General features: G+C 47.7%; 1 protein-coding gene across 1 annotated transcript; it reads left to right on the top strand.

Moving 5' to 3' along the window:
- Positions 1 to 2,368: 2,368 nt before the first annotated feature.
- Positions 2,369 to 11,620, top strand: CABP5 (calcium binding protein 5; the record flags this gene model as incomplete). The annotated part of the gene is given in 6 exon segments (NM_174728.2): positions 2,369 to 2,537; positions 4,551 to 4,581; positions 5,085 to 5,228; positions 6,162 to 6,271; positions 8,702 to 8,849; positions 11,006 to 11,620. Coding segments are annotated over 6 exon segments (522 nt in total). The 5' UTR covers positions 2,369 to 2,474.
- Positions 11,621 to 14,031: the final 2,411 nt, after the last annotated feature.

Genomic DNA, 14,031 nt, shown 5'->3' with positions numbered 1-14,031 from the left:
TAGTCCGCCAGACTTCTCTGTCCATGGGGATTCTCCAGGCAAGAATACTGGAGTGGGTTGCCATGCCCTCCAGGGGATCTTCCCAACCCAGAGATCAAACCCATGTCCCTTTGTCTCCTGCATTGGCAGGAGGCTTCTTCACCACTAGTGCCACCTGGGAAGCCCAGTATTTTGAGTGGAGGTGCTTTAAGCTATCCATGTGTTATCAAACTTTTGATATTTGTACAGACTCCGGGGTTCCCTATTTATCTGATATAGTTTGTTATTATTTTGATTTTCAAATTGCCCATCAAATGGCCAGTGGCGCTTCTTCAAGCTTCTGTTGTTGTTTAGTCACCAAGTCGTGTCCAACTCTTTTGAGACCCCATGGACTGTAGTCCACCAAGCTTGTCTGTCCATGGGATTCTCCAGGCAAGAATCTTAGAGTAGGTTGCCATTTCCGTCTCCAGTCGGGATCGAACCTGAGTCTCCTGCAGTGGCAGGCAGTTTCTTCACCACTGAGCCACCAGGGAAGCCCTTGTGTTCTTTTGGCATGCCCCTATAACTCTTTGAGCACATTCCTGCTTTACGGCGCAAGAAGACATAAATTTTAGGCTCATCTTATAATACTTGTCTTGCCCCAGACCTGAAATCAGCCATTGCTTCCAGGAGTCTTGGTTGCTATTTGGTGGAGAATGGTCAAGGTCTGGAAGCTAGAGGTGTTCATTAATACTAGGGTGCGTCCTCTTAGCTAGAGAATATATGTTCCCGAGTCCCTACACACACAGTCATGTCTGTGTTTATTTGTATGTGTGTGTGTGTGCGTGCTGAGTTGCTTCAGTCGTACGCGACTCTGTTCGACCCCATAGACTGTAGCCCACCAGGCTCCTTTGTCTGTGGGGATTCTCCAGGCAAGATTAGTGGAGTGAGTTGTGGTGCCTTCCTCCAGGGGGATCTTCCCGACCCAGGGGTCGTAACTGAGTCTCTTACATTCTTCTGCTTTGGAACGCAGGCATGTTTTACGACTAGCGTGCCACCTGGGAAAGCTGTTTATTTGTGTATCCCTTCCTATATATTGAAGTCCATGAGTGTATAACAGTGCCTCCAGTTCCAATCCAACACCATAGAGCTTGTTCTACCTTTTTCCTTTCTGTATTAAAAACTCCCTTTTCCAGCAGCGACAAACCCGATTCCTATTATCCTTAGTATAATCCCGTGTGTAACCAATCTCCCTTCTCCTTTGCTATCTGCTCCTGTGGGGACGCCTTTCTCGCCATGATCTGGCTTCAACACCCTGCACACGCCACCTCCATGAGTGGATATCTTCACTCTGCTCACAGTGCAAACCCTTACCCTAGGTGATGTGATACCCGTGTGTAGATAAACCTTGTCACCCAGTTCATGCTCCAGTATCCCGTACCAGGCTGCTCTTCCATGGGTTCATCCTCACCTTCTCAGGCCCCAACACTCTGGGCCATGCAATCCTTATCGCCTGCAAACCCACCCACTTTTATTTATTTATTTTTGTCTACACCACGTGGCACTTGGGATCTCAGTTCCCCAACAAAGGATCGAAACTGTGCCCCCTGCAGTGGAAACCCAGGGTCTTAAATTCCCCCACCAGGGAAGTCTTGGCCTCTGACTACCCACGTCAGCGTGGATGCCTACCTTGCCCCTCCTGCCCTGAAATGTTCAGGAAGAAAGGAAGGGAAGAGATGAGCAGAGGAAGGGTAAACACCACCCTCCTGGCTCACTGGAAAAGACCCTGGTGCTGGGAAAGGTTGGGGGCAGAAGGTGAAGAGGGCAACAGAGGACGAGATGATTGGATGGCATCACCGATTCAACGGACATGAACTTGGGCAAACTCTGGGAGACGGTGAGGGACAGGGAAGCCTGGCGTGCTGCAGTCCATGGGAGTCTCGAAGAGTTGGACACGACTTGGCAACTGAACCGGCCGCTATACGTGCCTATTCCCAAAGTCAGGCTGTCACGTGATGTTCACATTCTGCTCATTTACTCACGCTCCTGGCTTACTCCAGAGCTCCTGGAAGCCAGGGGCCGTGTGCTCTCCATCCTCACTTGCCTAGAGGCCAGCAGAGGCCAGGCTTAGGCCGATCACGCCACGTGCCTGCTGGAACGTTGTATGAATGGATGCCCTCTGCCCTAATCCTCATTTTTGAAACCATCCTTCCAATTCTATTCTGGGGATAAAAGGTCAGAGCCTGACACTGGCTCCCCCGCCCCAACCTCCAGTCTCCCTCAAGCCAGATGGGGAGGCAGGAACAGCTGTGATCCCTCCCCAACTTGAGAAGAGATTTGCCACCCAGCTGTCACAGCCCCTAGGGAGCCAGGGTGACCGGGGGAGAGGCAGGCAGAGTTGGCCGAGGACTGGCGGAGAAGCAAAGGAGGCTGAGCCACCAAAGGGGGACCCGAGGTTGGGGGTGGGGGCGGCGTCTTGAGATTGGAGCCTGATGAGTTCCACCTTGACACCGTCCATGCAGTTTCCCATGGGCCCTGCCTGCATCTTCCTAAGAAAAGGCATCGCGGAGAAACAGCGGGTGAGGCTGGGGGCAGTGGGGAAGGACGGTGGGAAGGGCAGAGGGAGCTGGGATGCCGGGGAGAGAAGGGCTGTGACCGGTACAGTGGAAGAAGGGAAGGGGGGTAGAGCATGAACTGAGAAGGTTAAAGAATCCCAGGCAGCATGGTGGGGACATGTGGGTCAGGGAAGGGAGGGTGAAATCAGAAGTCAGGACCGAAAGGTGGAAGATGAAAGAGGAGACAAAAGGGGAACTGGGGTGACGTCACTGTTGACCAATGTCATTCTTTTCTACGGACACCATAGTGATGCCAGTGACGATGGTGGTGGTGGGGATAACAGTAGCTGCCGTTTATCATTTTTTAATTTGTGCTGGGTCTTAGTTGTAGCATGTGGGATCTAGTTCCCTGACCAGGGATCAAATCTGGCCCCCATGCATTGACAGCACGGAGTCTTAGCCACTGGATCACCAGGGAAGTCTGTAGTTGCCACCTAAGTCATTGCTGTGTGCCCAAACTTGTGCAGAGTGTTTTGTATTCTTGATATTATTTAATCCTCACAATCAATGACTCATGAGGTCTGTAATACCTTCATTCCCATTTTATAGATGTGGAAGGTAAGGCTGTGAGTCATGAAGTAGGTTGCTTTAAGCTTTGACAATTAGTAAATGGCAGGGCCAGAACTGTTTGATTCCAATGGGCATGTTTTTCACTGTTAGTCTTTAAGACTTAAGTGTGGTGTTGGAGAAGATTCTTGAGAGTTCCTTGGACTGCAAGGAGATCCACCCAGTCCATCCTAAAGGAGACCAGTCCTGGGTGTTCATTGGAAGGACTGATGCTGAGGCTGAAACTCCAATACTTTGGCCACCTCATGCAAAGAGTTGACTCATTGGAAAAGACCATGATGCTGGGATGGATTGGGGGCAGGAGGAGAAGGGGATGACAGAGGATGACATGGCTGGATGGCATCACCGACTCAATGCACATGAGTTTGGGTGAACTCTGGGAGTTGGTGATGGACAGGGAGGCCTGGCATGCTGTGATTCATGGGGTCGCAAAGAGTCAGACACGACTGAGCGACTGAACTGAACCGAACTGGGGGGAAAGTGAAAGTGTTAGTCGCTCTGTCATGTCTGACTCTTTGCGACCCATGAACTGTAGCCCGGCAGGCTCCTCTGTCCATGGAATTCTCCAGACAGGAATACTGGAGTGGGTTGCCATTCTCTTCTCCAGGGGATCTTCCCGACCCAGGGATTGAATCTGGGTCTCCTGCATTGTGGACAGATTACCTTCTGAGCTGCTAGGGAAGCCCCAACTGGAGGGGGGAAGGGGATACTAAAAAAGAGAAGGTGGGAAAAAGTCTCCAAGGGTAAAGGGAGGTATGGGGGGTGAAAGAGGCCAGGGGTTGATGGAATTTCCCTGGGGAGGTGATTCAGGTATGTCCTGGTGTGGCTAGTGGCAATATGAAAGGGTTTCAGAAATTTGTCATGCTGGCTGTGCTCATCCTGCCTGGGAGCCACTGAACACAAGCTCTTACACCAAGGGATTCTCACCCAGCCACTTATGAGCTGTGTGAACTCAGACAGGTTCCTTAACCTCTCTGTTCCTCAGCTTGCTCTTAAGATGGGAATGGTATTTGGCTCAACCTCACAGGGTGGTTCTGAAGTTTAAATGAAATGCTTTTGGAAGCCTGGCACAGTTAGCACTCTGAATATGTTAACTGATTCTAAGTCTGACTTCTTCTCATCTGGAGGAGGAGATTGGATTCCATGGCCTCCAGGATCTGTTTTGGCACAATGGGATGGATGTCCATTGGGGAAAGGCAGGAGAAGAAAGACCAAGGTTCAAGGATGGAAGAGAGGAAATAGCCAGGGAAGGGGAGTCAGGAGGTGGGAGAAGGAAGGTAAGAAGGGTGGAGGGGAGGGAGAAGGGGGAAGAACCAGGAAAGGATGAGGATGAGACGTGTTTGGAGAAGTGAATATGGATCTCTGATTCTCTTTCCAAATCCTGCCCCCACCCCCTGCATTCCTTTCTAGGAAAGACCACTGGGACCAGATGAGATTGAAGGTAACACTTTCTCCCCCAGACATCCTCATATCACCATCCACCCATTCACCTGCCCTCTGTTCCTTTGTACATTTCGGTATAAATCCCTCGATGCAAAAGTTGTACATCACTCTCACGTCCCACTCAACTGTGATTTTGGGGCAGTTTAAGTACTTCCCAAAGTGTTCAGAAGCCATCCTGACCCCCAAGTGTCTCAGAGACCCATGAATGATGCCTGAGTTTTAAGGATGAGTCCAAAATTGTTCTTTTTTTTTTTTTTTGGTGGTTTTGATTTCTCATTACTTCACCCAACAATGTGAAGGACTTCAGTGCTATCATTTAGTGGTCTCGGGAATTAGTCCTCTTGCTAACACACTTCCTATATCTCTCCTTTTGGACATTTTTACGATGTATTCTTTTTTGAGGAGTCTTGAGTTGGTGCCTCATTGACAGTTTCAAGGGATGCTCCTTTTCCCCATTGACTGTTTCAAGTTGCCCCTAAGTTCTTGTCTCTTAACTTTCAGAGCTCCGGGAAGCATTTCTTGAGTTTGACAAGGACCGAGATGGGTTCATCTCTTGTAAGGATTTGGGGAATCTTATGAGGACAATGGGTTACATGCCCACGGAGATGGAACTGATTGAACTGGGCCAGCAGATCCGGATGAACTGTGAGGCTTGGGGGTGGGAGGAATGACCGGGCTTTGGGGGAGGGTTAAGAGTGAAGTTAGGAAGGGTATGGAGGTTGAGGGTAGAGTTGGAGATGGGGAGGAGGGAAGCAGGGCTAGATGTCTGGAAGAAAACAGCTCCGACTGTACCTAGAGAGGCAGCATTTGAAGTGGCTAAAAGGGTGATTTTTAAGATAGATTTGGGTTCAAGTCTCAGTTGTGTTGTTTACTAGTTGCAGTCATTATGAGAAGCGGAGTTAGCCCCCAATCTTGAATCTCAGTTTCCCCATCCACGCAGTGAAGATGTCATCACTCCTTACCTAGTGAGACTGTAGAAAGGAAGGGATAAATATGTTAATACAGGTAAAGGCTTAGCCTCCAGTAAATGCTTATTAAATATAGGTCATTGCTATCACCACTAAGATTCATCAGTGGAGTGCAAGATTGGACCTGTATTTGATCCTGAAAACACACTTGGAGTTGGAGCCTAATGTTGCTGAGAAATGTAACAAAAAGATGGGTCTTTAGGTGGAGACCAGAGTTGATTTTGTGATTGACAAGATTGCTCCTGGGCTTGCATCTGAGCATGTTGCTGTAAACAAGACCGAATTCAAGGAGATTCGCCTCTGGAAGGGATTTGGTGCTCATTTAATTCATACTCTCTCTTCTCCAGATCTGCAGATGAGGGAGCCTAGATCTGAACCAATCAAGAGATTTTTCCTAAGGTCACATCAATAGGTAGTTACTTCCACTGTACGGCCCGCTCCTGTTCAGATGAGAAGATCAAGAGGGCTTGAGTTGGCTGAAAGAGGGAGCTCTTAGAAGGCAGAGAGATTGGAGCAGATCTGTTTCCTGAACAGAGTTGAAGGGCAAAGTGAGGGAATGGAAGGTTCGGGGCATACAGAGTCTCACTAGACCTGCCTCTTCTGTCCCCAGTGGGTGGCCGTGTAGATTTTGACGACTTTGTGGAGCTGATGACCCCCAAATTGCTTGCAGAAACTGCTGGGATGATTGGTGTCCAGGAGATGCGAGACGCTTTCAAGGAAGTGAGTTTCCTAATGTTGGAGGTGGTGGAAGGAGACCCCAGGGGTCTATGATTAGTCATTAATGGGGGACAAAAGCCTAGTGGCTCAGCGGTAAAGAACCCACCTGCCAATGAGTGAGACTTGAGATATGTCCATATGCATATATATAATTGTATTTAATTTTGGTTAATTTCTATTAAGTTCATTTCTATTTGTAGTCAATGGAATATAATTTCAGTTCATTTAAATCTGAAAATGAATACTCAAAGCTGGGTGTGCCAATCTACTTTCTCAACTATGAATTTCACCAAACTTAAACACAAATCAGGTATTTCTTGCAACATTTGGTGTCTGAATTGAGGTGTGCGCTGAGTGTGAAATACACGCTGGGTTAAGGTTTAGTGTTTTAGATTAAGCGTCCTCGGGAGCTGGGTATGTTAACTAGCCATGCTAAGGACATAGAATTCAGTATGGTATTATACTAAGTCTTATGAAATACAGCACTGAAAGAATATAACAGCTTTTCAGCAACTATGAAGCTGGGGAGATTCCAAATGGGAGAAAAACATCTGATTTCATTGTCCTCCCAGCCTTCTCTGAAGCCCATCAATAAAATGGTTTAATCCCAGAAAAAAAAACCAAGAATGTAAAATAGCTCATTAATAAATTTAAAAAGATGTTTTATTTATTTACTTGGCCATTCTGTGGGGCAAGTGGGATCTTAGTTCCCAGCCAGGGCTCAAACCCAGGCCCCCTGCGGTAGGAGCTCAGTGTCTTAACCACTGGACCACCAGGGAAGGCCCTGTTAATACTTTTTAAATTGATTACATGCTGAAATGATATTTTAAAGTAAAATCAATTATAAAAAATTCCACTTGTTCCCTTAAAATGTGTGTGGTGGCGGGATGGCTGCTGGAAGAATTTGAAATTACCCACGAGGTTCCCGTATTTCTTCCGGACAGTGCACTGCTCTAGGGGAAATCAGATCTCAGGATTAGGAAGCAGCAGGTAGGGATGCTGAAAGGCAGGAGGGCGTGTCTAAGGAAGAGCAAGAAGCCTGTCCTATTTGGAGAGGCAGGAGCTGGAGAGAGAGGAGGATGAGATAAACAAAGTCTCAGAGGTGCTGAAGGCAGGTCCCCATCCCATAGGAGGTGCCTGTTGTGCAGCGGTGGCAGGATTTTCTTCTGGGTGGGATAGGAAGCCACTGGAGGACTTTAAGCTAGGGAGGGACTAGACCAGTTGGTATTTCTTGTTTTTAATAATTTTTATTATTTTTTTGCCACACCACGTGGCACCTGGGCTCTTAGTGCCTGACCGGGAATCAAACCCACGCCCCCTGCAGTGGAAGAGTGGAGTCCTAACCACAGGATCACCAGGGAAGTCCCTGACTGGTGTTTTAAATGAACTCGAATGTTCTGATAGGAAGAGAACAGATTATGTAGGACCACAGCGGCAGCTGGAACCAGAGAGGAGGCTGTCGGCCATGGTCCCGGCAGGAGAGCGTTGTGGTTTGAACCCTGTTGGCATCGGTGTAGCCGGAGGACAGTTGGCTCCCAGACATGTTTGGACATAGGACTGACATTCTAAGACTTTCTAGTAGGTTAAAGGTGTGCAGGGACTTCGCTGGTGGTCCGGTGGTCATTACTCTGCGCTTCCACCACAGACGGCGCAGGTTCGATCTCTGGTCGGGGAACCCAAGTCCTGCAGGCAGTGCGATGTAGCCAAAATTTTTTTTAAAAAAGGTGTGCAGCGTCCCAAGGGGTAAGCATGGAGCAGAGAACAAGAGTCCTTGAACCTGCCTTTAAGGAGCTGACATTTAGCAGATGATGTACCAAACCTCTTAACTGAGTGTTATTTTGGGCCACAAGTTGAGGGATCTTAGTTTTTCCAGCAGGGATTGAGCCCCAAACACCAAGTCCTAACCCCTGGAACCACCAGGAAATGCCTCTCTCTCTCTCTTTTTAAAAATTTTTATTGCAGTATCATTGATTTACAATGTTGTGTTAGTTTCTGTAAACAGTCAGGTCATTCAATTAGAGTGTGTTTGTTGCTCAGTGAGTCTGACTCTGCGACCCCATGGACTGTAGCCCGCCAGGCTCCTCTGTCCATGGGATTTCCCAGACAAGAATACTGGAGTGGGTAGCCATGCCCTCCTCCAGGGGATCTTCCTGCCCCAGGGATTGAACCCAGGTGTCCTGAACCTCAGGTGGATTCTTTACCATCTGAGCCACCTTATACAAATATATATATGTATATATATATATATGTTCTTTTTAAAAACATTCTCTTCCATTATAGGTTATTACAAGATATTGAGTTAGTTCCTTGTGCTGTACAGCGGGTCCTTGCTGTTTATCTTTAGCTGAGTTCTTGACTCACAGGAAGTGATCAATAAACACTATTATTATTGTAGTTGTTGTGGTTAATACTGTTCCCTGTGCTCCGCTTCAGTTTGATGCCAACGGAGACGGGGAGATCACGCTGGGGGAGCTGCAGCAAGCCATGCAGAGGCTCTTGGGAGACAAGCTCACGTCCCAGGAGATCTCCGAGGTGGTCCAGGAAGCCGACATTAATGGAGATGGCACCGTCGACTTTGAAGGTGACGCTGTGTGGGAACAGACACCCCTAGGGGAGATACCCCTATCTCCCCGGGGTGATTTTTTTCCCAAGTTAGCCATTCCTTCTCATTCTCCCTCAGTTTGAAGTTGGAGGAGGCAGGGTTAGATTTTGGAACTGTTTGTTGCCTCACTTTCTCCCCATGTCATTTCCAAAAGCTCATGCCTCTCACCTCTCCTTGATTAATATCTGCACTTGGCCACTCCTTGGAACAGCCTGTCCAGAAGCCGATTCTGACTCCACCTTTCCCATCCCTTCCTTGTTTCCTGGGCACCTTTGTCATAGGAACAGAAACTCCCATCCAAAGGAGGGTGGACTGGTTTGTTGCTGGGACGCTGGGGTCAGATTCATGGGGTTCAAGCTGAGGATCATCTTTTACTAATGATGTGGTCTTATCCCAGTCACTTTCTCTCCTTCAGTGTCAGATTTCACATCTGCAAAATGGGGGTAAGGATGACACCTTTCTCCCAAAGTTTTAGCGAAAAGCTAAAAGAAATTGTGCACTGCAGACTCCTCTGCTTGTGTGCTGTCTGGAGCAGCCTTCATCTTTTCACTGGTTAAGCCTCAGTTATGCCCCTGGATGGTGCCCCCTCCCTATCTTTCTTGCCAGGCTTGGCATCCCTGAGCTCCCATAACACCCACGGCCGCCTCTGCGGTGATGCTGACACATGACATCATGATAGCTTCCAATCGTTGATTACCTGTTTCCTTCTGAGGCCACAGACGAAATGGTTCATCATTATACCACAGTTCCTGGCACAGAGTTCAACACGTGTATTGAGTGATTGGGCTTTCCGGGTGGTCCTAGTGGTAAAGAACCTGCCTGCCAATGCAGGAGACGTGGGAGACGCAGGTTCTATCCCTGCATCAGGAAGACTCCTGGAGGAGGAAATGGCAACCCGCTCCAGTATTCTGGACTGGAAAATTCTTGCCAGAGGAGCCTGCTGGGTACAGTCCATGGGGTCACGAAAGAGCCAGACACGACTGAGTGACTGAGGACACACACATTGAGTGATTGAATAAATAAGAAAGATTGGAGGTTTAAGAGGAAGGGATGGGGGTCATTTCTGTGGGAGATGCAAGTAGGGCATGCCAGGGTCTCACTGTGACATTCTCTGGTGCAAAAATTTCAGCATCTGACTGCTGCCTATAAGGCAAAAGTCTAAAATTCTTAGTTTGCTATTCAAATGCACCCATGATGCCCCATAGTAGACATCAATGAAAAATCTGGAAGAGGTAGAATTTTTGAGGAACTAGACCCTCGGGTCAACGACAGGCAAGAGAAGGACAGATGAGCCTTGAGACCTGGGTGGGACCAATAAGCTCCCCTGACATTGAGTCGCAGCAAAGTCAGGTACAACCTGGGTCCCTTCCAGGGTTCTCCACTCACCATCTACACGGTCCCAGGCACACTGGCCAACCTCACCAGCCTCAGCTTGCTTATCTGTTAAATGGTATTTAACTCTCCCGGATTGGTTGAAAAGATGAAATCAGGGACTCACAATGACTAATTATTGAACTCTGACTGTGTCTTCTAAGCATTATAGTGTTAAACCATCTGAAAGATCTTATAAGGTAAATAGCAGAAATCGAGGTATAGAGGGATCAAGTCGTTCATTTCCCAAAGATCTTGTGGTTTCTGACATGTAGTAAGGGCTGAAAAAATTAATGACAGCTGCTCTTACAAACAGGTGCCTCACTTGGTGGGGGAGGGAAAAATTAGGAGCTTGGGATTAATCACACACTAATATATATAATATATATGAAAGAGATAAATACTAAGGACCTACTGTAGAGCACAGCGAACTCTACTCAGTATTCTGGAATAACCTGTATGGGTAAAGAATCTGAAAAAGAATGAATATATCTATGTGTATAGTTGAATCACTTTACTGTACACCTGAAATTAACATTGTAAATCGGCTGTGTGTGTGCTTGCTAAGTCGCTTCACTCGTGTCTGACTCTTTGTGACCCCATGGACTGGAGCCCGCCAGGCTCCCCTGCCCATGGGGATTCTCCAGGCACAAATACTGGAGAGGGTTGCCACGACCTTCTCCATAAATCAACTGTTCTTCAACAATTAAAAAAAAAACCACACAAATGCCTATTCTGCCTCACCATAAATTTTGTTTCTGCAGAGTTTGTGAAGATGATGTCTCGTTGAGGAGGTCCTGGGATCCCCAGCCTCTCTCCACCCGCTCAACGTGGATCAAGTCGTGGTGGAGGGGAGGACCACGTGCCCCACGGGCCCTCCAGAGAGAGAGGGTGGGCGGGTGGGTGGAGACTGGTATTGCAGCGGTGTGGATTGAGGGTAGCCTAGAAACAATAGCTTTGGCCAGATGGGGTGGTGTTACATCCCTGGAACTAGATTAAGGAGGAAGAGGTCTGTGTGAACAGTACTGGGGTCTCCTTGCCACTCCCCCAAATCCCAAAGAAAGACTAATGACATCTTTCAGCTCATAATCCTAAATCCTTCCAACCTGGCAGGGTCTCTTCCCCTACTTCCTCTGGGTGAAAATAGTCTTTTCTCCTGTTTGATTCAGAAAGTTCAACACAGCGTCTACCTTTCCCCCTTCTTACTTCAGCTGCCTTGAATCCCCTCAGTTTCTTCCTCTCGGTCGAAGAAGGCACATCCATCATGAGGCTAGAAACAGGGTTCTTGATGAGACTGGGTTTGGAAAGGGTTAATTAAAGAGGCATCCACTTGAACCTACCCCCTCCCCACCCCACCCCCGCCCAACTTGATTTCCTGGAAGCACAGTATCTTTTCATCTCTCTAGCCCCCGACTTCCTTCTCCTTGTGTCAGATACTCTGGTCACTGAATTAAATCACAAATCTGGATCATCAAGGTTTAGAGCAAGCTGATCCCCCAGGGGATTAGCTCCCCTCGAAACGACATCATGCAAAGAGAGAGAGGATGGACACCTCCAAATCCTTGGCTCAGCCGGGTCACCACAAAGCCATTCCTGGAAGCCCCCTGCCTCCGCATCGGTCTGCCCTGGGCCATACAGAGATAGTCCCTCTGTTAGACTGGAAGTCAGTTCTCTCCCTCATCCCCTGACCCTGATCTGCATTAGAAATTGGAAAGATATATTCCTTCTTACCTCTGCCTTTGGTAATCCCAAGGACCTCCAAATAAAGAGCTCATTTGAAACCTCCTTCAATTATTTATTCTTAATTAATTGGCGAGCCAGGTCTTAGTTGAGGCATGAAAGATCTTTAGTTGCAGTGTGTGGGATCTGGTTTCCTGACTGGGGATCGAACCTGGGTCCCCTGCACTGGGAGCATGGAGTCCTATCCTCTGGGTGTGTGCTCAGTCACTTCAGTCGTCTCCAGTTCTTTGCGACCCAATGGACTGTAGCCCACCAGGCTCCTCTGTCCATGGGATTTTCCAGGTGAGAATACTGGAGTGGGTTGCCATTTCCTTCTCCAGGGGATCTTCCCAACTGAGGGTTCAAACAGGAGTCTCCTGAGTCTCCTGCATTGGGAGACAGATTTCTTTTACCACTGAGCCACCTGGGACGCCCCCTTATCCACCCGGGAAGTCCCTCTTTTTCACCTTTAAAGTCCTAAGTATAGACCTGGAGAATGGCTTGCCTAGTTCAATAATAGCCTCCTTTTAGAAAATTTTAATTTAAATTTTAAAAAGTGAAATCAGAATAATGTTCCCTAACTTTGCTGCAGCCATGCTGTTTTGCCATTCTTCACTATCCCAAGACTATTTTATGTTTTTTCTTTTCTTTTCTTCATTCCTTCCTTTCCTTTTCTTCCTTTCCTTCTTTCCCCCTTCCACCTTTAATTTATTCAGCAGCAACGTCTGATGTGCCTGCTATGTGCCAGACATTTTTCCAAGCATGAGGAAAAATGAGGCTATAGCAGTGAATAAAATAGCCCGAAGCTCTAGAAGCTTCCATTATAATGTGAGGAGATAGACATAGAACAAAATAAATGAGTAAATATAATCGTATCTAGAATGTTAGAAGGTGAAGAGATGTGGAGCAAAAGGAGCAGAAATGGGTTGAAGGATGAGAAGGTTCTGGAGGTGGGGAAGGGTTGCATTCTGTGTAGGCACATCAGGGAGTTTATGGAGCCCTGGGGGCATGTCTGGGAAAGGGCAATTCAGACACGACAGAGTGCAAATGCAAAGGCCCTGAGGCAGGAATTGCACCTGGAGTTCTGGAGGAATTGCAAGGAGACCAAGGGTGGCTGGAGAGGGGTAGACAGTTTGGGGTCTGAGTGGATCAGGAGTCAACTCCTGCGAGTATGCATTCTTAGAGGCTGTTTTGAGGACCTTGGAGGGTATGGAGCAGAGAAGTTACATTGTCCATATCCCATTTAACAGGTGACTTCAACCTCCTGTCTTACCCATCACAGCCCATCTCTACCCTCATCAATTCACCCATCCAATCATTCCTGCACCTGCTCAAACATAATACTTGCTGAGTCCCTGATATGGGCCTGGCACTGTTCCAAGTGATGGGAACAGAGCAAGGATAAGTTACTTGACCTCAAGAAGCTTGTAGTCTAGAGCCCCACAAGCCAATAGGATCTCCCGGTGATAATGGAAATATTCTGGAGTTGCTGCACCATCCAATACGGTAGCCACCAGCTATGTGTCGCTATTGAGTATTAGATGTGGTGAGGCCGAGAATCTGGGCGTCATTTTACTTTTATTTCAGTAAGTTAATAACATTTTCTTGATACATTATTGATTTTATGAATTACTTGTTAAATTTAAATAGCCCCATGTGGCTGGCTAAGTTGCTTCAGTCAAGTCTGACTCTTCACAACCCTATGGATGGTAGCCTGCCAGGCTCCTCCATCCATGGGATTCTCCAGGCAAGAATACTGGAGTGGGTAGCCTATCCCTTCTCCAGGGGATCTTGCCGACCCAGGAATCGAACCGGGGTCTCCTGCATTGCAGGTGGATTTTTTACCAACTGAGCTTCCAGGGAAGCCCCAATGGACAGTCCATGTTCGCGCTATGAGCCTGGGATTATTCTCGGTCCTGGAGATAGTTTAAAGTCTTTACTTTCTTGGAGCTTACAGTCTGATGTGAGGGAAGAAGACAAAAATGATCATTTAAGAGAAGTTCAGACTGGGATGAGTACTTTGAGGAAGTGGCGTGGGTATACCAAGAGAATTGGAGGGAAGGCACAAGGG

Source organism: Bos taurus, chromosome 18 (genome assembly GCF_002263795.3).
Source record: "Bos taurus isolate L1 Dominette 01449 registration number 42190680 breed Hereford chromosome 18, ARS-UCD2.0, whole genome shotgun sequence".
Taxonomy (NCBI): Eukaryota; Metazoa; Chordata; class Mammalia; order Artiodactyla; family Bovidae; genus Bos; species Bos taurus.
The sequence above is the reverse complement of the archived record's forward strand: the minus strand, read 5'-3'. Positions and strand labels throughout refer to the sequence as shown.